General features: G+C 50.4%; 1 protein-coding gene across 6 annotated transcripts in view; it reads left to right on the top strand.

Moving 5' to 3' along the window:
- The first annotated feature begins 6,149 nt into the window (after nucleotides 1-6,149).
- MTSS1L (MTSS1L, I-BAR domain containing) overlaps nucleotides 6,150-27,680 on the top strand; it is a 103,474-nt gene continuing 81,943 nt past the window's right edge. For 4 of the 6 annotated variants that reach the window (XM_019535582.1, XM_019535585.1, XM_019535584.1 and 1 more), the window contains exon 1: nucleotides 6,150-6,889. In XM_019535582.1, coding sequence (XP_019391127.1) covers nucleotides 6,821-6,889 — 69 coding nt within the window. In that variant the 5' untranslated portion in view covers nucleotides 6,150-6,820. The remainder of the gene's footprint in view (nucleotides 6,890-27,680) is intronic. The other 2 variants (XM_019535586.1, XM_019535588.1) reach the window with 1 other exon arrangement.

Consider the following 27,680-nt stretch of genomic DNA (forward strand, 5'->3'; position numbering starts at 1 on the left):
TCTCATTAGACTCAAGGTGCCCCTCAGAAAACACCGGCTCTTGTTTTTCACTTGTTTTTTGACTATGGAAAAATAATAGAGTAATTCTGTTTGCAAAGAACTCTCAAAGACCACGAGAGGTCAGAATGTTTTAAACACTATGAATTACTATTTGAAATCTCTGGGTTTATCTTGTGAATCATGTTTGTACATCTCACAGTGCTGACACTTTGTGGCACGCCTGAAAGGATCTCAAGGCTTCCTAGTTGAGAATCGCGGTGCTAGGGAATCTCTTTCCTACCAGGCCTATTGTGTAAAACCTTTGTCTCAGTAGAGCAAGAAGGGCTTTCAAGTTGCCTGAAGGGCCAGAAGGAGTCTGATCTGAGACCTTTAGTTCAGATGTGGACCCCAGTGCCCCACCTTCACTCCACGTGGAGCTAAATCCAGATAGGAGCAAGTCCAGACTTTGAGCAAGTTCTGCCTCAAGGTCCCAGCACCAGACCCTTTGCTCCTGTGCCAGCAGAACCTCAGCTCCTGTGCTCAGCACCAGGTAAGTCCTGCTCTGTCACCGCTCAGCCCAGACCCGGTGGGTCTGAGACCACAGTCAACAGAGGGGTGATGTTGGGGGGAGGGGCAGCAGCCAGGCATAGAGTGCCTTCACGTTGCATGTCACATCGATGAGACAGGCCCAGCCCTCCATCTCCGCCTGTCAAGCTGGAGTGAGGGCTGCAATGAAGGGTGGCTGGCTGGTGGGCCAGCACCCAGAGGCAGAGTACTCATGCTCCCTCACAGTCCCCTCCTCAGCCCCCTCAGTGTGGGGAGACCAGCGTCAGATCTGTTCTAGCTGTGGTTCCTGGGAGCCTGATTATGAGTGACAGGCATCCCCCCCCACCCTGTGTGAGCAGGAGGGAAACTGGGGCCCTTGGTTTCCCCCTCTCTACATTTCCACTCTCATTTGACAACTCAGCTCTGCTCTGCTTCGGTGCAAACCTAAAGAGTGCTGTCCCCTGCCTTGAGCACCAGGTGTTCCCACTGCGTGGGGCTACCTGCACCTGCTGGGAAGTGCTTGTCCCTTGCTAGAAGGCATCAGGAAGTTGTGCCCTGCCTGCTCCAAGATGCACCATTTGGCCTCTAGTGCAGCATACTGCCCTGACTTTCAAACCCCTGAAGATGCATATTCCAGCTGGAATACCCTTGAATCCCCAGAAGGCTCTGCAGAAAGCAGCAGTTGCCCCTTGCTCCACATGAGCTGCTGGAAAAGGTGATTTGGGGAGCAATCCAAAGGGGAAAGGGTCATAACCAAAGGGGGCTTCCCTGGCTTGTGACCAAGGCTCCCTCTACGATGAGCAAAGCTCCTCTTGGGCAAACTGGAGTTGAGGGGACATTTCCTTATGGCTCAGGAATCAGATCCATCTTTCAAGTAGAACCATTAGAGTCTTCCCCTGGACAACCCCCTGCTTCACTCCCACTCCTCTGTCCCTGCATGTCTATGTCCTGGAAAGTTTGTGACTTGGTCCAACACTCCCAGCATGTACTGACAGAAGTAATCGCTGCAAGCCATGCTCTTAAGCGCTCTGGTACTGAGCTTTGTAGGAAGTTTGTTTCAGTGTAGCCTCTGCCACTGCTCTCATGCTGCAGCCTGCGAGTCAGTCCGGCCCCAGGCATCTGAAATCCAGCTGCAAAGGAGAATATGTGAGCTGCCACCATCCAGGGACAAATGATTCTTCCTGTTGTGGCTCTGGCTGGGAGGAGGTGCCTTTGCCCTTTGCTCTGAAATGTCTGGCATTTCTCCTTTCACTTTGCTCACGTACCCTGGACCTACTGCTCATCTTTTTCAGGCTGTGGCAGTGATTATTTACTTTGAAGTGGATGCCAGCACAACTTTCAGCTAAGGTCTTCCATAGTGGTGCTGCCAGGGTCCTGCCAGCTTGAGAAGGTACCATTAGAAAGCAAACTTTGTCTCAGCAGTGGACATAGCCCCTGTTACCTCAGTATCTGAGTCTCCCCCAAGAGGCAAGGCAGTGCTGTTGTTCTCCCTTGTATGGGGTGGGAGCGGGGGGAAGGAACTGAGGCACAGAGCGAGACTGGCTTCCTGCAGGACCTTTGCCAAGTCACTTAGCTTCATAGGCCATGCATGGCAGAGCAAGAACTCAAAGCCAGGCCAGCACGCTCACCCCTGGACAATCCTTCCTCCCCTGGGCAGAGCTTTTGCCTGTCAGCAGGTGAAGGACTGTTCACCATGTCAAGGAATTGTTAGGTGGCTGCTACCCTGGGCCCTGAATTGGGCTGTTCTGACTAAGGGCGGGAAGCTGGGAGAGAAATGGGGTCGCTGGGTCTCGTGGTGTTGACACGAGCCTCTGGGCCCCGCAGGTGTTTGGACAGATACTGCTTTGTGTTGCTGTCACATCTGCTCCTGTCCTGAGGAGCATCCTTTGTGAGTTCACTCCAGCTCAATAAGGGTAGCGTTTGCCTTCCCCAGTTGGGGCTGCTCAGCAAGTTTGCACACTGGGTGCCCAGCTCCAGCTCAGGTTGTTTACACTTTAGGGCCAGAGCCTGGACATTTGGGGTTGTTATGGTAACCAGTTGGGCCAGGAGATCTACACTTATTTAAGAGCGGAGAATGGCATGCAGCTTGTTCTCCTGAGCCATTGCCCTCCAGAGAACAAGCACAGGAAAGCGAGCACGATTGGCGGTTCAAGCCATCCCTTCCTCGCCCCCTTTTATGAGAGAGAAATCTATAAATCAGCTCTCCTACTCCACTCCCCAGGAAGGACACCAGCCACAAGCCCTGGGGACTGAGACTCTGTTGGTCTCAAGCCGAGGCACATCCTAAGTGGGTTGTTCCAGAACACCCCAGAGCCCTGGCTCACACCTCCCCATTCTTCACTCTCCTGGTCAGACAATGCTAGGCGATTTTGCCTGCAGGACCCACACTGTGCAGAGCTGTCCCATGACGCTCCCTCAGATGGCTGCTTTTATTCCCCAAAACAAAGGCCGTCATCAATCAGTTGCTCTTTGGTTTTAAATAATTATCTATTAAACAATTGTTCCCCCCTTGGAGGGGGACGTCCTACCTGTGGGTAGTTATGAAAGCTCTCAGGACACTTTCTGCAAAAGCTGGAGTATCAGGGGTCCTAAGCTAATTCTAGCCTGCTAACAACCCTGCTTCCCTGCTGAGCACCCCACAGGTTTTCAGCTGGGGATAAGGAGGTAGAGACTCTCTCTACCTCCCTTGTTTGTGTGGCCCCATCCACATAACATCTGTATACTGCAAGGGCCACATTTACCCAGTCCAAGCCATTTGTGCTCCCATGCTAAGCTGGGGAGCTAAATGTTGGGTTTCCTGTTCCTCAAGTAGAGCCCGTCTAGCAATTGGTCTGTCTGCTGTTCGTCTCTCTTGTTGTACTTGGCTTTAGCTATGGGAGTAGAGACCTGAGGGGTAGGGTGCAGAGCGGCTGCAAGTTAGAAACAAGGAATTGAGAGAGACCTCATGAAATCTGCCAGAAGCAAGCAGCCTCTAGTACCCAGGTGAGTTTCAAAAGCACTGCAGGGAGGGATGGCCAAGGAGGAGGCTTGGTGTCAGGCCTTGGACTCTTAGGAGACCTACTGAGGGGTAAGGGGAGCTAAGGGGTTTTCAGTATAGATTGTCAGTGTCTATAGGCTTAAGGGTGGCCCTAAATAGCAGTGTAGACAAAGCCACAATATTAATCACACTTCATAGGAAGGCAGGACAGTGATACTGTACTATCTGCATAGCATGGATGGGGAAATAAGGCCCAGAGAGACTGTGATGGGCTTGAGACCATATTAGGAACCTACCTGTAGTAGAGCAGAAATTCAGCCTTGACCACTGTCCTGGAGGATGTCAGCTGATTAGCACATGCTTTCTCAAAGCTGTCTCATCTTGCCTGCATTTCTATAGTAGGTGGTAGTGTTCCTATTCAGCCCAGCTAGAGGTAAGGTTGTGAGATCCTTAGGATGCAAAAGCAGTTTTGAAATGCAGATGGATTGAGGACTCCCTTCCCCGGCCCAAATGCTTCCTCATACTCCTTCCATGTATGTTCCTCAGGAGAAGACCGGTTCGTCATGTGTCATGTTCCCCCACACACTCTAGCTGAAACCAGCCTCAGCCATTTCTTCTCCCAGAGCCTTTGGGCCTCATTCCACCTCCCCCTCTCAGAGGCATGGAGTGCCCTCATTGGATGCATCCATTGCTTCTCCCCAAAACTTTAACCACCTCTAAGAGAAAACTGGCTCAGCTGAGGGCCTGCTGGGCAAAATCGATGCAAACTGATCAATGTGATGAACCAAATTCATCTTGCCTCTGTGTGTGGGCTGCTTGCCTCGCCTGCTGAACAGTGCTTGTCCCCTTGCATGGTAGGCAGGTTGTGGCCTGGACCACATCTACCCGTGTGTGTGTACCACAGCCTCTGGGCCCTCCTGTGCTCTAGGTAACATATTTAACACACAACAGGTTGAACAGTGGTAGGTTGCTTAAGTGTTGTCTTTGGCAGGTGGGTTTCACAGACTGTCTTCAACCCCAAGGCCTTGCTGCTACACCATGGGTGGTTGCAGTGCTGCTAGCATGCATCATACCTCATTCAGATAGGACTCTGCAGCATACCAGGGCTCTAGCTGGATCTTCCCAACTTGCAAAAATAAAGCTGTTTCCTCCCTGGAGAAGCCAAATGCTGCGTTGCAGATGATTGCATCATGTCCCCAGCACAGCTGCAAAATGACCTCACCAAGGGTTCCTTCAGAGCTGGTTTAGATGTGTCTAGGTACTGCTGGTATGGGGCTGTCTGCAGAGAAGGCTGTTTCTGAGGCATCTGGCCAAGAGGGGAGGGATTAACAAGGCTGTATCTACACAGAGAAAAAGGCAGGGGCACAGGTTCCTCACAGCTTGGACTCTGCTTCCTTTAAACCTAGAGGGGCCCAGTGTAGTACTGACAAGTTATGTCTCTGGATAAGAGCTTAGGCATGAATTTGGATCCTGAGGTTTGGGCCTGGGCCTGGGCCTGGCCTGGAGTATTGCCTCAGCCCTGCATAAAAATGACAGCCAGGTAAAAAATCATTTTCTGAGCTTCCTTAAAACACAGAGGTGCCAAGATCATCTCCTGTGGAGGGGATGCCAACCTGCAATGTCTGCCCTGCAGCCTACATTGGCTATCTTTAGGGGGTGTGGGAGAATATCTTTGCAGCAGCAGGTAGGCTGCTCTTCTGGTTTGATAGGGACCATCCCTGTCCCTTTTCCCTGGGGATACTGGGAGGTTTGAGACAGAAAAGGGCTTTGCATGCTCTCCAGCATTTGCATTAGAGGATTGTCAAGCCTCAAATTAAAAAAAAACAAAACAAAAATCTCTCTTGCTGTTGGAGCACAAGGCAACAAAAAGGGGTTTGTTTCCTCCAGATAAGCAGCACTCCCTGCCTGACCTAATCTCTGCCAGCGCACCACTGGCTCCCAGGCCTCAAGGAATCCCCTCCCAGCCCCTAGCCAGGAGCTAATCCTTGGAGCCTGCCAGGCCCCTATCAGCTGGCTCCCCCCCCTTCAGCCTGCTGAAATCAGCCCCCTCCTGGCCAATGGGGAGCTCGTCTGCTTGAACCTGACCTGAAGCAGGCACCTGCTGGAAGGCCCCAGAGCTGCCTGCAGCCTTTCCAGCAGCCCTGTCTGGGGGAAGAGAACAGGTCAGCCCCATCCCCCAAGACAACATCTTCCTCACTCCCCCAGCTGGGACTTGGCATCCAACACCTGCCCTGCCCCAACTGGCCCCCAAGCAACCCTAAGGGCCCAGTGGTATGTCAGCCTCCCAAACAACACCCTGATCTCCTGGGCCCTGACCCAGGGGCACCTCCCAGTAAATCTGGGCAAAAGCAATTCCGAGTTAATGAGGGCAAAGTAGATGAAATGGCCTTTTAACAGAGACGGGCTGAAGGAATGGGCTGTGATGCTATGTCAGATCCCAGAGCCCCCAGCCCTAGGTCCGCGCACAAAACCCCAGCCTAGGCTGCCCTGGGGCTCAGATTTCAAAGCTCAAATGATCCCAGTGAATAGGCTCCCCCCCCCCGGCTTTTAATTTCCCCCAGTTAAGCGCCCTCCTCCCTCTGCTCTCTAATGGGTCACTCCCTCCATAGTCCATGTGACAGGCGAGCCCTCCCTCCTATCGGATTACAGCTCCCTTGCTACACTCACTGCCTGCCTGGATCTCTTCGCTGGTTGCTACAATCCCCAGCCCAGACCCCCGCAGCCCTTCCAGGATCTTATCCCTTTTGCCTTGCTGCACAGCATCTCTCGGCCTCGCCTGACTTTCTTTTCTATTTTTTGGTGGGGTGAAGGCCTGCTGGTGGGGGCTGTTTTTCTGTGGAGGCAGGTTGGGCTGGGGGGTGGGAGAAGGAGAGAGGAGATTTCAGCATTCAGGCACCAGCCCTCTCCCAAAAGATGGCTTTAGGAGGTTGGATATCTTCTCTGGAGCTGGGAGCAGCTGCTGAATGGTGAGGCTGACAGTTGCAATAAAAGAAGTAACCAGAGTGAAATCAAGGAGAGGACTGGCAATGAGACTGATTCACTGAAAAGCAGGCTAGATTTTTTTTTTTTTAAGTGCTGCATTTCTGGCTACAGCAGGATACTTTTAAAATTGTTTTCTCGTGGCTTTTTTTGGGGGGGGGGAGGGTTTAAATCCAGACTGGATCACAAGAAGAAGGGCTGGAACTGGAGACACTCCTGAAAATTTGCCCTGTTTTCTGGTTATTTCCTGGTGGATTCTTTTTTGTTTGTTCATTCACCTGGATTGCAATACAGATTGGTATTTTCCTCTCTGTCTTTTGGCTGCTCTGGGATTTGATTATGGAGACAGTGGAAAAGGAGTGTGGAGCCCTCGGTGGTCTTTTTCAAGCTATCATCAATGACATGAAGGTAAGATCTGTTTTTCAGTCAAAAGAAAATTATACAGCATGACAGCTGTTTTGCCTGGTAGATCACTAGGAGAGACATTAGAGGGGTTGAGGGGGAGGCGCCCAGGGCTGGAAAACCAGTAAACAGTATTGAATTAAAAGCGAAATTGTAGTGAGTCAGCCAGGCTGCAGTCAGAACAGGGTTGGGCTGAGCAGCTCTGCACCTCTTGGTTGTACTCAAGGTTATGACTCTGCTTTAGCATCTGTATCTTTCATTGAAATGCCTGGGAGGCAGAGATCTAAATATTTCCAGCTGTGATTCGCTTCCCTTCTCTAGTCACTGATGGGTGCAGCCTCCCAAAGTGCCACCCTTTTCTTTTTAAACACAAAAGACCCCCAAGCTCCTGTTTCTTCAGTTGTCCACTGCTTTGATTTGCTGCTTTGCCCAGGAGTTTGTGATTTATTGTAAAAGCCTGGGATTTAATAAAAAAAATAGATTGGTGGTGAAATGAGGGCATGGAGTGGAGATAGACACCAGCCTTTGCTGTCCGGTTTGGCGTGCAGAGAGAGAACAGGCTGATTTTTCCTCAGGGCACAGAATTGTGCCAGGAAGGGACTGATGATACTGGCTCCCAGGTCCCTGCCTTGTAACCACATTCACTCTGGGTGTTTGGAAGGGAGAGATCCCCTCCTCCGCCTCCTCCCTCTCTCCAGCTTCTTGCTGCAGCCGGAGTCCAGACAATGCTGTCATTGCCAAGGCAGGGCGAAAAAAATATAAAGCTGAGCAGAGAAAGGGATTAACTCCTTCACAGCTGGATGGCATTTCCATTTGACCCGGATGGAGGTGCCTCTGTGGTCTATCAGAGCACCTGATGAAAAAGATCACAGACAGAAAAAGGGGAGTTTCCCATGACAGAGTGGAAGAGGACTGTAATGCAACTCCCCCCCGGGAGGTAGGCTTGCACCCAGGCCCTGCACCTTGCCAGAGCAGTAGTGAGGGAAGCAGCAGCACCAGCTACAAACAAGCCCCCCAGGCGGGCAGGAGGCTGATGTGTGCCTGGTTCCCTGGGGAGTGTTCGTTGCCCCTCACCTGCTTTCTGGGTGGTGCAAAGCTGTAGGTGGCAGTGGCAGTGAGTGGGGGCATTAAGCAAGTCTTTGAGAGTTCCTACTCAGGGGCATGGTGGTTGCCTGATGACAAGGCTTTGGCAAGCCAGGCTGTGGCAACCTGCACAGTCCCCAAGCATCAGGAGAATGGCGGAGTCCCCCAGATCACACCCAGACCAAGCCTGCAAGGGCCTTCTCGCCATTTCCAAAGCGGGGAGCTGCCCACCCAGCATGGCCTTGAGGCCCAGCTAGTCCAATGTTATCTCTGAGGGTGGCTAGCACCAGCTGTTCAGAGAAGGGATGTGATGTTGGTGAGTTCCCCCTCCCTTTCCTTTGGCATCCGTCTTGTTTGCTAGTTGCCATCTGGCTCCAGTGGGGAGGTGGGGGGTGCAGCTTTACTTTCCCTGGCAGGAGTGAATAGGATGAGCAAGCGTCCACTCCTGCACTGAGCAACAAGGGGATGCTACTGGCACAGCCCCCTGTGCTCCTGCCTTGTCCTAGACGCGGGAGCGCTGCTCCACCCAGAGCCTTGGAGAGCAGGGCTGCCCTGTGCTGCAGGGGAAGGGGGTCTGCCTGACTGACTAGCTCCCAGGCACTTTGCTGGGCCCTGGGAGTTGGGGAGGCCTGAGGACTGGAGGGTACTGCAGATGGAGGGGTGCTGACTGGGGACCCTTAAACCTCCTATCAGTTCTTGAGGCCTTGCTGGCTCGCTGTTTCAGGCATTCCTTCCAGCTCTCCTTGGCCTCTTGGAGACTTGAGACTTCATCTCTCCCCCCCCCCCCATGACAATCTTTGAATAGGCTGTGGCTCCTGCTGCAGCAGTGGCTGGCTTGCTGCCTCTCAGCTCCTGCACTGCCTGTTGGGGTCCACGGCTGCTGGGGTAGGATGCCTCTTGTGGGTCACTGGGCTAAGTGCTGAGCTCCACTCCAGGTCTGAACTTGCCAAGGGTAGACACTTCAGGCACCACCAGTGCCCAGCACGCTCCCCCTCTATTTTGCCCCTTCACTCACTGTAGACATGGGCTGCTCCTGTGCTGAAGCCTGTACTTGGGAGCACTGCTGGAGGCTTGAGGAGTGGGAAGGGGACAGAGCTGACACAGGCCTATCCCAAAGGGTGGTAGTGATGGTGCAGCTCTGCCCCAGGGGAACAGCCCCTTCTTCCTCAGTGCCTGTGCTCTCATGAGCATCAGAGCTTGGCTGGCTGCTGTGATGGACAGCCTGCTGCCCTGTGTGCAACTTGCCTGCCCCTGCAGGAGCCACCATGTGAGGGGGGAGCCAAATTCCCACTGTGTGCAGCATGAGTAGGCCATCTGTGGGGCTGTAACCTTCTGGAAGGCCATGAGTGCCCAGCTGGCCCTGTGGAGCCTGACAGGAGGGGGAGGGACCCCAGGGGGACTCTGAACTGCAGGAATGCAAGGCCTTTGTGTGCGCTGTCTGGTTGGAGTGGTGAGGAACGCAGAGCCTCGGGCTACACACACAGTCCCCTTGCGTGGGAGAGCTCTTGGTAGATGGGGCAGCCTGAACTGTCATCTCCTAAGCCTGTAGGTCCAGCACCCAGCAGCCTCTGATGGGGCAGAGGAGCTTGTGACTGCCACAGTGACTAAACTGACAGGGGCAGAGAAAGGAAGAGGGTCCCACAGAACCACCCCTGTCAGCTCTCTCCTGGCCTGTCAGCCTTCCCTGGGTGCCCCTGGGTATTTCCAGCAGGAATATATCTAACAGATGCCAGAAGGAGAGGCCCAGTGATGCCCCTGACGCTTCCCAGGCCTAGTGTGAGCAATACAGCCCAGAACTGAGTCAGGGGGCAAGGCCAAATGCCTGAGGGGTTGGGAGCAGTCTGTCACATTTCCACAGGGTGATTCTCCTCCAGAGCAAATGTCCTTGGAGAAATGACCTTGCCCTGCAGTGAACTGATGGCCTCAGGCAGCTGGGGAGAAACGGAGGGCTCAGGAGACCCCAGTGGACTCAAGGAGAGCAGGCATGCTCCCGGGCTTCAAAGTGAGTACAAGGAGACCCACAGTTGGCACTGTGTTCGTGGTAAGGGAGAGAGACCCGGGGACAGATAGGAAGAGGCCTAGGGAAGATGAAGCTGGGGGGGGAATCATCTGGAGGATCAAAGGCAAAAGATTTGAGTGTCTTGGAGACCAGGCCCTGGTGCAGGCAGCTCTCCGCTTCCCCAGTGTTGGTCCTGCCAGTGAGACGTGACTGCTGCCCACTCCCCCAAGCTCCACCCAGGTGCTGTCCTGGGGACATTGTAGCAGCCTTCCCAGCCATGTGGGAGATCATGGCACAACACTGGACTTTGGGGTTGCCCTTGTGTCCACTTCTGGGAGCAGCAGCTGCCATATATCCCTGCTGGCAGGGTCTTGGGGAAGGTATTTGCCTTTGCACCTGAATTGGAGAAGGCCTAATATCATTTGCCTGGGCCAGGCCCCTTGCAGATGTACAGGAGGCTTCCAGGTCTGTGGATGCTGTAGAAGAGTTCCCTGGGGACTGGGTTCATGGTGCTTCTTGCCCAAGCCCCACAGTCCATGTCTGCACAGCTGAGGGGTCAGGATGGAGGAACTGGGGGTGATGTGGACTGGTTAGGATGGAAGGGACATGAGGGATGGGGGAGATCAGGCTAAGAGAGCCCAGGTCCCAGCTGACACCTTGGCCTCTTCATGCCATTGCAGTCTCAGGAGAGGCAAGGTGTCTATTACTCCAAGAGTCACAGGGCCACATCTTCCAGAGGAGCCTCCTGCAAATGGAGTCACCAAGGCCTTTTGTGGAAGAGTGGACCTGGGTCTGGGCCACTGACAAACTGGTTCCTTACTGGCACCCAACAGCTGTGGCCCCAGGAACTGAATGAGGAGTACTGGGCAGATCTGGCTCTGGGCCTGCTGAACCCATGGAGGGGCACTGACTGTGGGGAGGTCCCAAAAAGCAGGCAAGGCCTAAGGATCCTGTGGGGCAATAAGGGCTACTGATAGCTAGGGGGAGGAGGCTTGAGGGGAAGTTTTTTGGGCTGGGCAACTCTGTGCATGCAGGGATGCGAGACATGGGGATCACAGCAGGAAGAGGTTACAGGGCTCTGCATTATCCATACCCCCTAGGGCACCACAGGCCAGCACTGCCTCTTCATCTGCTCTCTTCCCCACCTTCTATAGCCCCTGGGCTTGGCATTGTATCCTCTCCTCCTGCATCTAGTGCCAAGCAACATGTTTCAGGTGGGAAGGAAGGAGGAGGTTCCTGGAGGTTTCCCACCCTCTTCTCCCTATTGTGGGTTGTTCTGGATCTTGTAAGACTCCCCTGGGCTCCCTGCTGCACACAGCTCCCTCTGTGGAGGCCATTCCTGTCAGCTACTGATGGATAGCGTTTTGCTGTGCCCTGAGCCAAAGAGGACCAGCTGGGCCCACAGCACAGAGGCCAGAGGTAGCCCAGGTCTGCTTCGTGGTGCCAGGCTGGGCTCCTTTCAGCAGCTACCAGCAGGGCATTGGGTACTGCTGGCTTTGCAGCTGTACTGGAAAGTGTCTAATGCCAAAGTGTCCCCTGCCGTCTCTGTTGCTGTGTCAGTGCTTGCAGGCCTTCTCCTGAGCTCTTGAGGCAGCTCCTTCTGACCCCTCAGCACCCTTCCCTGCCCTCAGCCTGAATTGGGGCACTAAGTTACTGTAGAAGACCTCCCCACTGCCTCCAACAGTCAGGAAGGCCCTGTCCTGACAAGCCCCTTTCTCAAAGAACTACTTGGACTTCAGTTCAGGGCAGGATGATGGGACATGTTGGGAACTAGTCCCTGAAGCCTGTCCTGACTTCCAGTTTCTCTTCTTGCCTTGTAATCCTCCTGGGAGCCCCCTGCCAGGGAATTCAGTCTTGGTGGAGGGGGCAGCTCAGGATGTGACCAGGGGTGGCAAACAGGCCTTCGTGTCTTCCTTGTGGTTTTCCTGCTGACTTAGGAACTGGGATATTTCCCTTCAGGCAGTTCTAGGGGCTGGGCTGAAGGGTGTTTGTTGGAGGCTGAATGCCTCACAGCTCCCTCAGAAGCAAAAGCCATTCATTCCCCTGAGGAACAAGGTCCAAGAGGTTCCTTGGATCTTCCTAGCTGGAGTGACTCCGGGTTTGCCCCCCCCTCAGGATCAGTTGGCATTGAGGGCCAGGGGGTGAGGCATTTGCACCTCTCTGCTGCTCACCTAGTGGCAGATTGCCAGGGGAGGAGTTAGGCTACTTAGGGACTCCTCCAGTTTCACTTTCATGGATCCACTAGCTGGGATCTGCATGTGCCTCCAGGACCTGCCATGCTCACATGGGAGCTAGCCTGGAGCCATGGGCAAACATAACCATAACCACTGGTTGTTTTGCAGCACCTGTAAGAATGCTGGGCCCTCTTTTGTCCCAAAGGTCTCCCAGGCTGAGAGCCACTGGGGCAGTGCAACAAGGGGGCATGATAAAATATGTTGGGGGGGAGGTGTCCTGTGGAAACTGTTCCTCATGCCAGAAGCACAGCACTGACTTTCTAAAATGGTTAGAAGCATCATCTGAACTAGGGGTGGTGGCACATGTGCCATAAGTAGCATCACAGTCACTTTGTGGGGCACATAGCAGATCCAGCAGGGAGCAAGGAGATCAGTGCCTGATAGAGCAGGCAGGAGAGAGCAGAGCAAAGCAACAGATCAGGCAGGAGAAAGGGATTGGAGTGGCACTTGGAGAGGGCGCTGGGCTTACCTTGTGGCGTGCCTGCCACAAGGTTGGCCCCCATGGATCTAAGTGAAGAATTTGTTACTTTCTTTCTGCAGCTGAGAGAAAAAGCCCAGCACTGAGCAACTCATTTTAATCGGGAGTTATAAATGTTGGGACAACCTGGAAAGAACTAGAGAATCCCAGAGCTCCGGTGTTCTTGAGTAGCAGAACTAACCGTGCATATCTGGGCTCAAGAGGTGGTGGGGAGTCGTATGCAGTCAGGTATCCTGCCGTCGCTCTCCACAAACATCCAGAGGACTTGACTAGGCAGGACTCAACAGACACAATTGTGCAAAAGGATGTCTAGGCCAAAGACCTGGAAACAATGTCTTAACAGATTTGCCCTAACAAAGACCCTCCTGTCTGGCTGAGTGTGGGGAAGTCTCTCAAGGGAAGTGGTGGAAGAGTCATTAAACGAGTCTTTCAGAGCTAGATTGGGCAGCAAACTAGATGCTATGGCCCAGGGCTGCCTTGGCTCCAAAGGAACAGACTGGATGATTTCATGGAGCTTTCCCTTTTCTAATTCCTGTGGTTCTGCAAGTCAGATGCTCTTTGGAAATTTTTGGTTGGCCAAAGGGCTATGATTGGCCTAGTGCTCTAATGAAATAGCTTCTAATGGCTCATGACCAAATACATCCATATTACTCATGGTTGTTTCCCACTACTTGTAGGCAAACATAATACATCTACCAGTAGTTCTGTAAGTTAGTGTTCCAGCCATACTTCTCAGTGGAAAACACTGGTGTCATCATCTCCCCGCCCCCCTCCCCCCAACCAAGAAAGCCTGATGATGTGGTGTCTCTTGATAACAATATAAAGTGACTTATATTGACTGTTTAAAATGAGCCATGTGTGAGGCTCTGGAGAGATACCACTAGACTATAATCACTGTATTATGCTGTGTTGTTTAGTTATTACTGCTGTTATTTATATCACTTGTGACAGGAAAATCGAGTTTCCCACTGCATGTGCACACCCCAAGTAGGTGTTATAAATACACTCCTCACACCCCTCTCAAGGCTCTATATGAAGTATCAGATGCACGTGGAAGCTGGAAAATCACCTCCCCGTCTGTGTATCTTAGAGCTCTAGGAATGTGAAGCCAGGGCAGCTCAGTTAATGTTCCTTGGATCCCTTCTTTTGCTTATTTCCTATCCATCTTGACTCCTATCCATCTTGCTTCTTCACCCACCCTCAGAAAGGCCCAGTCCAGAACTGTGAACCCAACAGTCCTGTGTGCTATTATGGGCTGTAGGCAGACAGGGCATCCAGAGCCAGGGTTTCCTCTAGGCCAGAGGTTCAAGACACAGGACCTGCAAGCCATATGGTGCCACCATTCAATACCAGTGGCCTGCCATAATTCTTTATTAAAGCACTTTATTAAAGGAAAAAAATGTTTGAAAAGCAAATGTGTCCTCACTGCACAGCCATTCATTAATCTGTACGTGCAGCTGCCTGCGCAGTTACATCTCCTATTTGCAAATACACTGAGGAGGCTCCTGTCTGATCAGAGTTGATCCATCCATCCTACAATGGTGACCCTCTCCTGGAAAGTGCACCTAGCAAGTGGTCCTCAATAGAGTTTGAGTTGTGTGTCTGTTCTAGGCTTTCCCATGCTAGGCCCACATGGGATGTACATTTTCATCCATGATGGAGGTGGGGCCATGGTCACGTTGGCATATGCGGTACATTAGCTACTAGAGAAAGCAACTAACATGAGAAGCAGGTATTGTATAAGGACATAATGCAGTTGTATATACCACATTATTCTCTTGGTTCATGCATGAGCAATTATGTGTCAACATAGGGATCTCCTGTTAGTTTAATATAAAAAAAAAAAGGGCCAATTGTCTGGGTTTTGCATAGTGAGTTCTTGTGTTGTGATTTCATGTTGGAGAGTTTTATAACTAGATGGCATCTTAACAGCAAATGCCAGACATCCACACCATACAGTTTGTTCCCTGTGTAGTGTCAAGCTGGGAGGAGGTTTGTAGCCAAAGGCCAGATCTGACAGTGGAGAGCTGTATGATGAGAACATGAATTTGAGGGTGCTTTCTGTTTACAGGATGCTAACAATAATGAGTTAAATGAATGACCAGTGAGCAGAAGGGCACTGAGGGTACTGTTAACTGCACTGATCTCTGAGACTATATTAATGCATTAATTGTTGAGACTTAATTTAGGGACAGATGTTTTCATTTTCTACCTGATGTATGGAATGAGACATCACATTGGTCATATTTGTTGTGGGCATATGGATGAAGGCAAAAGCAGCAGCTTTTCCTACTGCATGGATACGGAAATTGGCTGGTAGCTGCATTCCAATGTCATTAACTATCCTGGCACTCTGATTGGCTATTAATTGTATGCCTGAGCATGAGGATTTGCATAGTGTGGAGATATTCAAAGAGTACAGGAAGTAACAAGAGCATAGGGATTTGCATATTCTACAGTTGCTAATCACCTGTCAATTAACTGTCTAATATGCAAATCTCAGCATTCAGGTTGGATAGCTGCACTGTTTTCCAATCAGCACAGCATGGGAATTTGTAACGTGTATGATCAGTAATGTGTGCAAGTTGGGTAGGCTGGTTGAAAAGCAGTTAGAATCCAACATCTCATTCTGGGTAGCTGAATAATATCCTGCATAAATATTGACTTCTGTGTAATTGAACCTTGAGGTTCACTGGCTAGGGAGGCAAATTCTGACCCATGTTAAGCTGAACTTAATTAGTGTTTCAAGGGAAATGACTGATGCCCATCAAAGCATTAAGTCAATGTTGTTCTTATTCTATATGTTCTGAATTTTTCCATCTGGAGGGCTCTCCATGCTGAATCAAATGGGGTTGAAATGCACTATTCTTCACTTTGGATGGGCCCATCAGGAGGCAGAGATTTGCATATGCAGTCTGATTGGTGTTGACTCCAGTGTCATTCAGCAGCAGCCATTCAGGAGGCAGTCATTTCCATGCACAGTTGGACTGTATTGTTTGAGATCTCCTCAATAGAGTTTATCTCCCAGGAGACGAGCAGTAGGAGCTTTCCAATTCACTCCATGAATTCTTCCAGCCAGTCATGAACCAGGATAAATTTTCCTCTATGAAACAACGAGTAAGAACTCTTTGAGCGTTCTCAGCATGTACTATGTTGTCCCTGTTACTCAGGTGTGGATATGTACCCTGCGAGGGGTGAGTTCACCTCTAATGAACCTCATAAAGTTCTTCCTGTATCCTCATATCCTAGTCCCTAATATCCCTAGTATCCCCCTCTGTGCTCCTAATGTTGGAGGGCAAGGAACGGTACATAGATTGGCTCAGTAGGATTCATCTGTTAGGCAGAGTTTATTGTATATTCAGTGCTCAAAGATCATCACTGCCATGGGGGAGGCAGAGTTTAAAGGTTACTAAGAGAAGGAGCTGTTTAGAGTCAGAGCCAAGCCAGTGAAGTGAATGGGATGGATTTCCCTTGTGATATATATCATGGGGCCCTTGGGATAGCCATGAGGTAACCCCAGCTTATGATCACTGGCCTAGTACTTCCTACAAATCAGGACAAAGTTGCTTCATTATTGTGAACTTCACTGAAGCATCGTAGCCATTTCTGTCTCCTGTGAGCCACACCCTCCTGTGCTAAGGATTTGTTCCTGGGAGCATCAGCCTCTGTTGGTACTTGGGCCTCTATAGGATTCAGCTATGTGGATGTCAGGGGAAAAAGAGAGGTCATATTGCCTATGGTATAAATACAAAGGGATGGAGAGGAGGTCAGTGGTGTTCCCATCCATAGTGTTTGTATCCACTGGAGTAAGCACTCTGCTTCCTACTAGCAGGTGCTGAGTAGAGCACACGGGAAAGCCAAAAGGTAGTAAATTGATTTAGGTTATAGGGAGGCTGCTTGTAGCTCTTCAGAAGCCTAATTAACACATGCATCTCCAACTGCAGACTCTAACAGTCTTGGGTGTTTGCCACATTGTCTCCTGAACATCTTATGTTAGCAGTCCTTGAAGTTATTGTCTAGGAGCATTTTGCATAAAGCTTCCTGTGGCCCTCATGCAGGGCTAGGCCTGGTTATTGGCCTCTGGTGGAATAATCTCATTTATTCATATCACCACTAGTGACTCACCTGGAATTGCAAATACCCAAGGGCCAGATCCCTTTTTATTAGCAAGAGAAGAGAGAAATAAACACTAATGGGAAACTTGGGCACAGTCCCTTCCTGCAGGGAGGATTCTCCTACAGGCACCCCTGGAAAAGGACCCTATAAGCCTGTCACCAAATTCAGTCTGTCCTCCCACACTTAAATCTCTTACTCACTGCTGTTACGGACACAGCATCTCATCACCGTAACAAAATGCTGAGACTTGAGTAGCTTTGTTATCCAAGTGCCTTGAGCATGCCCCTTTCACCTCACACTCATCTCTTCTCTCTCAGTTGATTTTTGTAAATCCTGTCTGTGTTTCCCACACAACCCAGCCTGCTTTAAGCCTTGGTTTGGCTGACTTCACCTTCACTCTGGCCTTTCATGTAGCAGGGATATAACTTGGTCACAGTCATGCAGGAAATCAGTAGGAGAGCTAAGAACACAACCCAAGTTTCCCGACACTGTTGCCTTGAATCATGCTGCTCTGCCTAGGGTAGGAATAATGGACATCACATCACTCAGCAGGCTCCCAGTTTTCAGTCCACAGGGAAAATAATCCTCAAATGAAGGTGCTTCTCAGATTTATTCAAATTCCTCTGTGCTAGCACTCAAGCAAGACATCTGCTGCTTACTGCTTCAAACCAAGTCAAAGATTTCCCAGGAATAGCTTTCCTTGCAGTATCATCATGCTTCTTCTTACAGATGAATCATAGCTGTGGGGAATGGGAAAGAACCACTGAAAGAGATTAAGAAATTAAAAGAACAAAATGTGCCTAGCTGGGTAGAACATGAGCTATGCAGGAGGGACCTGGGAGTTGTCTCTGTAGAGTTAAGGTATATTAACAGCAAGCATCAAGAAGGGGAAGAAATAGAAGTCTTAATAGCACTTCATCCCCAAGTAGTCCGAGGAACCCTATCTATAATATCCCAAGCAATGTAGCTACCAGCACTTGGCTTTGAAGGCTCATTCAGCTGATTTCACTGGTAGGACATTTTTTGCCACATCTTCCAAAGAGCTCAGCACCTAGCATTCACCCAACATGTTGCAGTTTATGCAAAATCTGACCTCTATATGCACATGTGTGCACACACAAATTGTCCTTGCCTTGCTCTTGTTCAGGTGTGTGGTCAGTACCGTAGCAAAGAAGTTTGGTGCCCAAGGCAACCCCGTAGCAGCAGCCTGCCCTTGTCCTGTGCATAGATGTGGGGGGCATATGCCCCCCATGCTTGCCCGGGAGCCCATACAGCAGCAGGAACCACCCCCCTCCATTCCCATGTCCTCCCAAATGAGCTGCTCGCGGTTCCATGCCACACCCCACCCTGGCTGGGCAGCACCTGTTAACACCCTTCGCTTTGGTTCCTGGGGTGGTAGCCCTGGTCCCCCCTCTTTGCTACAGTACTAGGCGTGGTGACAGAACAGCTAAGATGTCTTGCTGTTGCTCTCAGGGCAGAGTTTCAAGCCCTACTTTGCACTTGTGCCAAAGGTTGGATCAGCAATGGGTATCTGAATATACCTTCCCTTTCATTTGATCTTGCCTCATTGCTCCTCCCTTTGCTATCCTTAATGAGTTTAACAATGAATCACAGAGCCAAGTGGAAGCATGAGGGAGCAAGCCAGTGAAACCTTTTAGAACCTCAATAACCTTTGGTGGGCAGCTTTGTACTAGGACATTTAAGGCTGGAAGTAGCTAGTGGTTGCCGCTCTTCTGCCGTCTCTGACTCCTGTAGGATTTTAGACTTTGATTAAATAATGGACTTTTGTTTTTAGATGTATTTCTTGTGCTGTGGGGGTTGCAGGGAGCATGTGCAATTTGAGGGTAAAGCTGCCTGCTAGAGTCAGCCTTGGTTGCTTAAATATACTCACACTTTGTAACTCCACCACTGCTTTCCCCAAATGTCCATGCCCCATTCTCACCATTCTCTAAGATGTCCCATAGTTGCATTCTTCTCATGCACATCCCCTTTGAGCACATCCTGGTGACTTCTGTTTCTTGTCAGTCCCATGGGCCCTCATCTCTCATTGAGTGGAGCCATTTCTATATATTCCTTAGTGGGCTGTTGGGTGTAGTAAGCTGGATGAGGCCATGGTCAACCCCTGGTAGCAAGACCAGTTTGTTGTGGACTGACTGCATGGCAGTACTCCACTTCCCTGATCTGAGCTGAGGAAACAGGTTCTCCACAAGCCCTGACCAGTACTCTCAGCTCACTCAGCCCAAATCCCAGTGTTTCTGAGCTGTGGCATCCTGAATACTTCTCCCATTAGCCTGGCCTCCCCTTCGCTCTGTGTGGGGAAAGAAACCAGCCACAGTGAACCCTTCCCAAGCATGTCAGCTCCCCAGTATCAGTTCTCCTCCTATGGCTTTTGGGGAACAGAACCCCAGACCTGCTGGGCCCAGGAGAGAAGAACCTGCCTGCATCAGGCATACCCCATGAGGGAGAGCAGGGAAGAGCATCCCCATGTACCCCATGGTTGGCTTGCCCCCTGCCATTGATGGAAGGGAAGAATGGTTAAGGGGCAGGAGGGAGGAAGGACCCCCTGGTTAGTGCTGGATGTAGAGCAGGCAGCAGATAGGGAGAGAGCAACTGGTGTTAGGATGGCTCTGGAGCTGATTCCAGCTGCTCCTGCTGGAGCAGGCAGCTTTATGGTAGCTGCTTCTTGTGCTATACTTGCAAGGGGCCGGTGGTTGTTACTGCTCAGAGGTGGTTGATAGACAGTGGAACCCACTGGTTGTCTTGCAGAGTCCTGTGGATCCCCCTCTGATCTAGCGATAACAGCTCTTCCCCCTTGTTTTGCCCACCATCCACTGAAGGGTTTCTTTTTGGGCATCCCTGCCCTCCTAGGTTCCCTTGGAGCCCTACTCCCCAGCCAGGGGCTGTTCTCCTCAGTTCTGACTCACTTTCCTGTTTGACTGACCTGCACAACAAAGAAGTTTCTTCTGCTGTTGCTTTAGAGAGACCGTTGGGAGAGGTGATGCAAGCTCAGCTAATCTTCTGTGTACTGGCCCTCGAGGTCTCCTCTTCCCTGCCACAGACCATCACCAACTAGGACAACTTTACAGAGCTAGCAAGGCCAGAGAACTAAGCTAGGATAATTTACTGAGATCAGATATCCTGGAGGCTTTGATTCTTTCCCTCTGTCCTTTGCCTTGTGATGGTGAAATTCTGCCATTTGCTCCCCAGACTCCAAAGTGGGGAGACTTAAGCAATTTCACTGCTGGAAAAGCAGAGTTTGCCAACTTATATTTACGTGGGCTGGAGGGGAGATGATGTGATCTGGTGGCAAGAGTGCTGGCTTGGAAGTGGGGCAACTCCCTCCCCAGTGAAAAAGACTGAGATGCCCCCTACTTGAATAAGGCATGTCAAAAGATAATCAGATGCCCCTGGCAAACAGTAAGTGTATTGCTCTGAGTTCCAAGGCCCCATGCTTCTCTGCAGCTAACGTCAGCCAAGGCTGAATAGTGCTGCACTGAAGGCCGTGTTTACCACAAATTCAACATCCAGCTCAGCACAGGAGCCAAGAGCACAAGTCCTGCAGTCAGTCCCTGGTAAAAAGCCCACAGACGCAAAATGTTCCCAGCCGTGTCAAATCGCTGCTCTGTACAACTGAGTATCCTGGCACTGGACTGTGCCTGAGGCTTCAGGGGAACCAAACACCCCATCCCATAATGTGCACAGTGCTCTCTTTGGAGACAGGACAGTTTCTTGAACACTAGATTTACGCCCTGCAGTATCTGAATAAACATTTTCACATCTTGTTATGTATGATCACAAATGCTGCCCCTCATCAGACAGCTAACCCCTGTGGAAACTTGGGAATGACATGTGAAGGAGACTGGCACTCATGAAGCTGCAGGTAAACCCTTGCTCTAAGTGCCAGGATGTTTCCTACTATTTGTCCTGACTTTAGCAGTCATTTGAGGTGGCCATTTGTTTTCTCCTGCAGGGCCGTGTCAGGAATAGGGGCAGACCCATTTTTACCAAATCCCCTCCCTCAGGGAAATCACTTGTAACCGTCTCTTCCCCAGGCTCAGTACTGATGGGTTTTGCACTCTCCTCACTCAGGAATCTCGTCCATGTATCTAACTCCCCACCCTCTTGCTCTTTTCTGAAACTCATCAGCCTCAGGTGAGCATTCACGGGAGAAGAGCATCATTCTGTCAGTGCTGAGGGGAGATGGGTCTGGATTTGCTGCTATACCCATATCCCATTCAGTTTTGTAACTGTAGCTGCACACTAGGTGATGTCTTTGATGTATTCTGCCCACTTTTGCCCAGGTTTTGCCTTCTGATGATCCTTCCTAGTCAGCGTGAGTGATCTGGCATTACTTCTTTTGCTTAGCCAACCTGATTTCCTCTGTCCCTGTCCACCAGGTACCATCCCCACCCCAATGTGGCTGAGTGCCAAGAGAGTATTTCCCCAAACCTATGTACCAGGCAAAGCTAACAGTCTCCTGCCTTCTCAGACCAGCAACAAATCTTCTAAAAGCGCCTTGTGAGGTACTGCCTGTGGGCCTCATCCAATCCTCAGGAAGTCAAAGGGAATTTTTTCTACTGACTCTGAGGAGAACTGCGTTGGGCCCTTGGTTCATAAGTATGTGAGCAATGTTGTCCCCTAGTGGCAGATCCATGTAGAGGATGTGAAGACTTATGCTCATTACAAGCATGAGCTAGAAGCAGTAGCATAACTAGAGGTGGGTGGGAGGGGCACCAACCCTGGACCACAAATTAGGAGGAGTGCCAAAATTATCCCCAACCCCTAGCGGATCCATGCCCTGGCAACATTGCCGTGCCAGGAACTCCAACACAGTCCTGTCCGTCCGTCCCCACCCCCCAACTCTCTCACAGGGGTTGCCCTGGATGCCACTAGCAAGAAGAGCTCTCCTTTATTTGCCAAACCCTGGGCGGGAGGCTGGGGTTCTAGTCTTGCTTTCTATTTATTTATACAGTCATTGTATCTAACACCACCAGGTTCAATAGTAACTTCACAGGTAGTTGTGTCTCTGCTCTGATGAGCAGCCATAAACTACCTCTCCATTTCCAATGCCTTAGTCAGGTTTCAGATCACAGGATCTTGCCCCTTGCACCTCTGTTACTTATTGTCCTTGAATTTTCCCAGACATTCTTTCAAAAATTATTGTACTTTGAAAAATCAAGGCATATCCAGTCCTGCCTGGGCTCAGGACCCACCTTTCGGGAGTTCAGAGCAGGATGGTCCTGAGCATGACCTGTCAGGCAGGGCTTCTCCAAGTCTGGCACGAGCCTGATGGTCAGTAGAGACTCTGTCTGCCTAGTATCAGGATGCTTCTTGCTGCTCTGTGACACCTCGACCCTCTCATGGTTCTTTTCAGTTAGACACCAGGATGACGGCAGTGTAGTAATGTGCATTCATAGGGCTCCGTACTAGCTGTGCTGGAGCATGTCAGAGCTGAAGGGCAATTGGAAACAACAGTGGTTCTAAGTAATCTCTAAACCTTTCTCAGTTCTAGTCCTGGTTGTGTGTCCAAACCATGCCATCTTTGTTCCTCCTCTGCTGCCAGCCACAGCAGCCCAAAGACTGCTCTAGTGTGTGCTTCTTTCTTATTCTGTTGAGGTTTGCCCACCTCCTAACATGTCACCTTCCCCTGGTGGCGTCTGTCTAAGAAGCACAAGCATAGAGTTGGCTATGCCAACTTTATGTCAACATCCCTCCTACAAAGGAAATCTTTGTCTGCCCTGTTGGGCAAATATAAGGCCACTTTGTACTACTCCACAATTACGGTAGGATCTGACCTGCAGTATTGTGACTCTCAGGGGAGCTCTAATTATAACACTTCTTAGGACAGGAAGATTCTTTTTGGATTAGGCCCTTCCTGAATCCTTCCCAGGAAGGGGGAATGGAAAAGCCAAAACATAATGGGTGGCTTGGAGCACACTTGAAAACCTCTGTCATTAGCAATGTCTCATCTCAATGGCTGTCCAGGCTCAAGGATTAGTGTCGTGGCTGAAAGGAGCTGTGGAGGTTTCTTGTCAGACTCACCCTCATTTTGCATCATTTCCTCTGGTTGCAGCAGGGGGAATGTGAGACACAAAGTAGCAGTCTTCCCTCTAAACTCCGGGACTTTGAGTTCCCCAGCGCTAGAACACTGTTGTTCAGCTCAGTGCCTCCAGCCTTTCATTACCTCGCACTCGTCTTTCAGAGGACTGGCAGGCCAGATGTAAGCTAGTTAAAGACCTATATGAATAATTGCCCTTTAGCTGAAGTACATCCTGGATCAATCTAACTACATATTGGCTAGATTGTAGGTTGCCTTTCAGTCTGGATGATTATTACAAATTTGCCCCTCTCCATGGTATCTGGGCACCAGAGCTTAGCACTTGCCTGCCAATGCCTCTTCCAGTCTCAGGATCCCCATAAAGCAGGAGTACACCCATCTATGACATCACACACATAGGATGACTGAAGAGGGACAGATGCTTCCCTCTCCCCGATGAAACTTTGATTGGGGAAAAAACATCGGGCTAAAACGTATCTCGCATAAGGCCTGGGTGGTGACAGCAGTATCCCTGGGCAATAACAGAGGAGGAAGGGGGAGACAACTGTATTTGGTATAGCTTTTTTGATTGATAGTGTGGGCCTGTCATGATTCTCCAGGGACCAATCATAGCAAAGACCACCAGTCAATAAGAGTGACTAAAGGTCATCTGTGCTTAAAGCTGCTTTCTTCCAGAAGGAGCCCTCCCCCACCCTGACCCAGGAAGGCCCTGGGGTGAATAAATAGCACATGGACTTTGCTGCATGCCCTGAGGATCTGGAAAAAGGTGTTTGAGGGCAGATGTAAATATCCAGACAGCACGCATTCAGCTCTGAGGATGCTCACCTCAGCTATCCCTGTTGGTGTCTCCCCTCCAGTTGGAGAATAAGGAGAAAAGCAGTTTTGAAGCTTCCAGGTGCAGTCTGGCCCCCAGGTAAAACACAGCTCAGCAACCGTAGGCAGCTATGCTAGCAAAACCTCCCCTGGGGCCCAGCTGTAGTCAGAGATGTTCATACTTTCCAGAAGACAGTGAAGCAGGCAATGTTGGGCAGGGTGCAGTGGCAGAAAGGGTGTGCATATTAGGCAGGCACTGTGGAAAGAATGCACGTGTGCACATGCAGACACAGCAGTAAATGGGGATGGCCCTACTTGAGGCAATCGCGGGGTGGAAGACAAAGGGGCTGGTATTGCTTTGGTTGCCCAGAGAATTCCAACAGTACTGATTCCTCGGTCACATGGCTAAGTGGTGTGTTGGGGAGGAGGAAGGGAGCATAAGGTGACTAGTGGAAGAGCAGCAGCTTGCTTCCAGAATGAGTGAAGAATGAGGCAAAATGGTTGTAGTGTAAGTCACATGACTCTGAGCAAAGACACTGATTGACCAAGGTGCTCTCCAGAGGGAAACCTTCCCTATCCAGCCTCATGTTTGGCACATGCTTCCTGGAGTACAATAACAGGATGACACTGTCTACCCACTAGCCACCTATGTGGCTGGTAGTTTTGCAAATGCACGGTCCAATGCTGGTCTTATGTACCTCCTATCACTGTCTCCCAGAGATTATTCTGGATTTTCATGGGTGTCATTCAGTTAATTGTTATACCCTTTAACTCCCACTGAGGTGTGGGAGGACAGTGGTGAGCCATGTGTGTATTCTGTTTGGGGGGCAGGATTGAAGAGCCCCTACATATGATCTGGCCCCACACACCAGCCCTGAGTGCCAGCCAGTAAAGTAGGAATGGTCTGAGGTCATTTAGAAGTTACCTGTCTACATCACTTTCCAGACTGCAGGGCACTACTCTTACTCATCTGTGACTGGGACAGACTCTCCCCCCTCCCCACCAGTGTCAATCCAGACTCTGCAGGGGCTTGTGCAAGAGCTGTCTGGTACTACTTGGTGTTTTCCCAAGTGCTTTGGGTTCCCCTTTGCTGCATCTGGGCTTCTGTGGGCTTCTACAATGGAACCAGTCACATCTGCTGCTCCTCCTTGCAGTAGTCTTCTCTTGTAGGATGCTGGGTTAAGTGATCCCAATCGCAGTTGGTGCTGGGTTCTGTGGTGAGGACACAGCCCCAGACTCTTCAGTTTGGCTGATGCCAGATATGTTTGGTTCGGGTTGGGGGAACAGGGGATAACCCTTCTTGCCCCCAAATAAACCTACCAAGCAGGTCCCCAGGAAGGGATACTTGACTAGCCTCAGTAAGAAAAGATATTAGCTGCAAAAAAAGGACAGCTGCCCATTTCCTGTGCTTGAGAGGAAAGGGAAAAATTGGGCCTAATCATGAGTTTTTTTCTGGGTCTGATCCTGTGAAGTGCTGATGGTACTCAGCTCCCATGAGACCACCTGGCAGGGACTACGGCCCATAGCAGCCTGGTCAGACTAATGCTTCCTGAGCCATGCAGAGGGCCTCTAACCCCTGGAGGGAATGGAGGGAAGAGTCCAAATCTCCATTTCCATGTCTGTTGGGGCTCCAGCCTGGACTCCTGGAGCAGCTTGCTCCCTCCTTACTCAGGGCTCCAGCCTGCACTTCATTCCTGGGGAGCATCTTGCCTTCTGTGTCCTCCCTACATCAATGTTTACCTTCTTTCTGCAGCCCTGCCTTTGCTTTAATTTTTCCCTGGGACTACAGCAGCCTTTGGCATGGGGTGAACTCTGTGTGAGTCTCTCACCCCAAAGGGGAAGCACTTTCACACTTTCCAGAGCCCTGGTGGTAGACACAGTCCATCTGCTTTGCAGGGGGGGTTACGTGAAAGGTGCACTGTTTGCTACTCAGAGTGAGGGAAAGACTATACAAGGAGTGAGTGGTGTCTCTGTGCCCTGTACAACCACCTCATTCAGGGGATGGATGGCTGTGTGTGTCCAGCAGGCTCAGGGGTGGCTGCAGTGAATAAGGCTTTGGAAAACCACAGATGCTTGAAGCTGGGGAGGAGTGATTAAAATCATAATCCAGTGTGCTAGCTTTTTGGGATAGGTTACCTGGTAGCTTGGCAGGGCCCTGCTAGAAGTCTTCCCATAACACTTGCAGGGAGGGTCAGGAGCTGGCTAGTGAGGTCTCTCCTGCAGCTGTGGCAAGGGGTGATTGGAGAGCACCACAGGGTACTGAGGGGGATGTATTATGGGGAGTGAATCTCTGCAAGGGACTGAAATTTTCAAAGGCAATATCCTTTGAAAGAACTTTGTTCGGGGGGGGGGGCAAAGAGGAGAACCCAATACCAGTACATGGATTGAGTGGCAGAAGCCTCAAAGGAAGGGTCTGTATGTCCTCCAGCCTCTACAGTTCCCATCAGTGTCTTACTACTAGGTTCCAGAAAGTGAATAATTATTGTGCTCATGAAAACAGGAGGCCACTAGTTCTGGAGAGAGTCAGGAGTAATGTATACAAAAGCTGTGGTAGCTTCGTCCGCTCCTGGTTTTTTTCATTGTTCTCCCTCAATTCTGACTTATGGCCATACGCTCTTCCAGGGCTAGCCTGCTTATGAGCAGAGATGGCTGTGAGCTGGGAGTGGGATGAGCTGAGCTAACTTGTACTCATGACCTGCCATTGTCCGTAACGTGAAGTCAGCACACTGTCCCATCTTACCCTGGTTGGACTCAGTGTTATATAACACAGAATAAACTTAAAGGGGCATACCGTTTAGTGGCCAGGTGTGAACCTGCTCATGTCCTGTGCAGAGATACAGAGTCACTTCTCTGTGGGAGAGAGAAGACAAGAGCCTTTGTGGTCCTGCATTGTCCATACTTGCTGGGTCCAGACAGCAGCATTGCCAAGTTCACATATTCAAAACTTATGTCAGGCCCTCCATAATCACAAGATTGCTTTAAGAATCTTGAAATTGCCTTGAAAACCGTGACATTGTTACAAAATAGTAAATGTTGGCACATTTTTCTTTACTTACTGGTTCCACCTGCTTCATGTTTCCAAGCAGTTTTGTACAAATCGTAAGACCCAAAAAGAGTTTTTATAATATAATTTAAAAAAAAATAAAAGTAAGATTCTCAACTGATCCTGTGATTCCAGTAGCCGGTGCTTCAGCAGAGCAAAAATTATAATGAGACTCAGGTTGCCAGCATAAGAATTGGTATTACTGGGTATGGCTATGCCCAGTTGAGATGCAGGTCTCCCTGGGAATTGGATCACATATTCATCACAGGAGGATGCAGGCCTGTTCCCTGCATTAGGACCTGGGGCTGATTTCCACATTATCCAAAAAGGAATTATATGGAAGTAGCCAATAGCCTCCCAACACTACAAGGTGATGTTTGAAAAATGGCTGCAGCCCTGGGAGAAGACACTGTGACATATAGCTTGTGGGTTATGGTATTCCAGCCTAGTGCAGTAGGGAGGCCTTTGTGATCCAATGTCTTGCTGGGCCCATGAGATGCAACCTTCAGCTCCATTTCCCTTGACGGTTTTGAAGGAGAACAAACCTCCCTGTGCCCTATGATCTGTTCCTCTGTATAATGCACTATGTCCGTTTGGGTGGCAAGCTACGCATAGCCCAGTTCTGTGTGTGTGTGTGTGTGTGTGTGTGAGAGAGAGAGAGAGAGCAGGGGCATGTAGGGGGGGTCATTATTTTTCTCTTTTTTTAGAGCAAATCCTTTGCCACCTAGTGGTGAAAGCTGCAGTGTGAGTGACAGGGTGACTTGAATTTGCACTGGGACACAGACCTGGTTCTCATCCTAGCTCTCCCGTTGGCTTACTATGGGATTATGATCAAATCATGTGTGCTTTGTGTGCCTCAGTTTTCCCATCTGCAACACAGGAGTATAACTCTATGATCCATAGACAAAGCATAACATAGAAGAAGTAGTTGTGGCAGGGCTGTGTCCTAGCTTTCCAGTGCCCTAGAACAAAT

The sequence above is a fragment of the Crocodylus porosus genome, unplaced genomic scaffold, assembly GCF_001723895.1.
Source record: "Crocodylus porosus isolate Cpor-Errol unplaced genomic scaffold, CroPor_comp1, whole genome shotgun sequence".
NCBI lineage: Eukaryota > Metazoa > Chordata > Crocodylia > Crocodylidae > Crocodylus > Crocodylus porosus.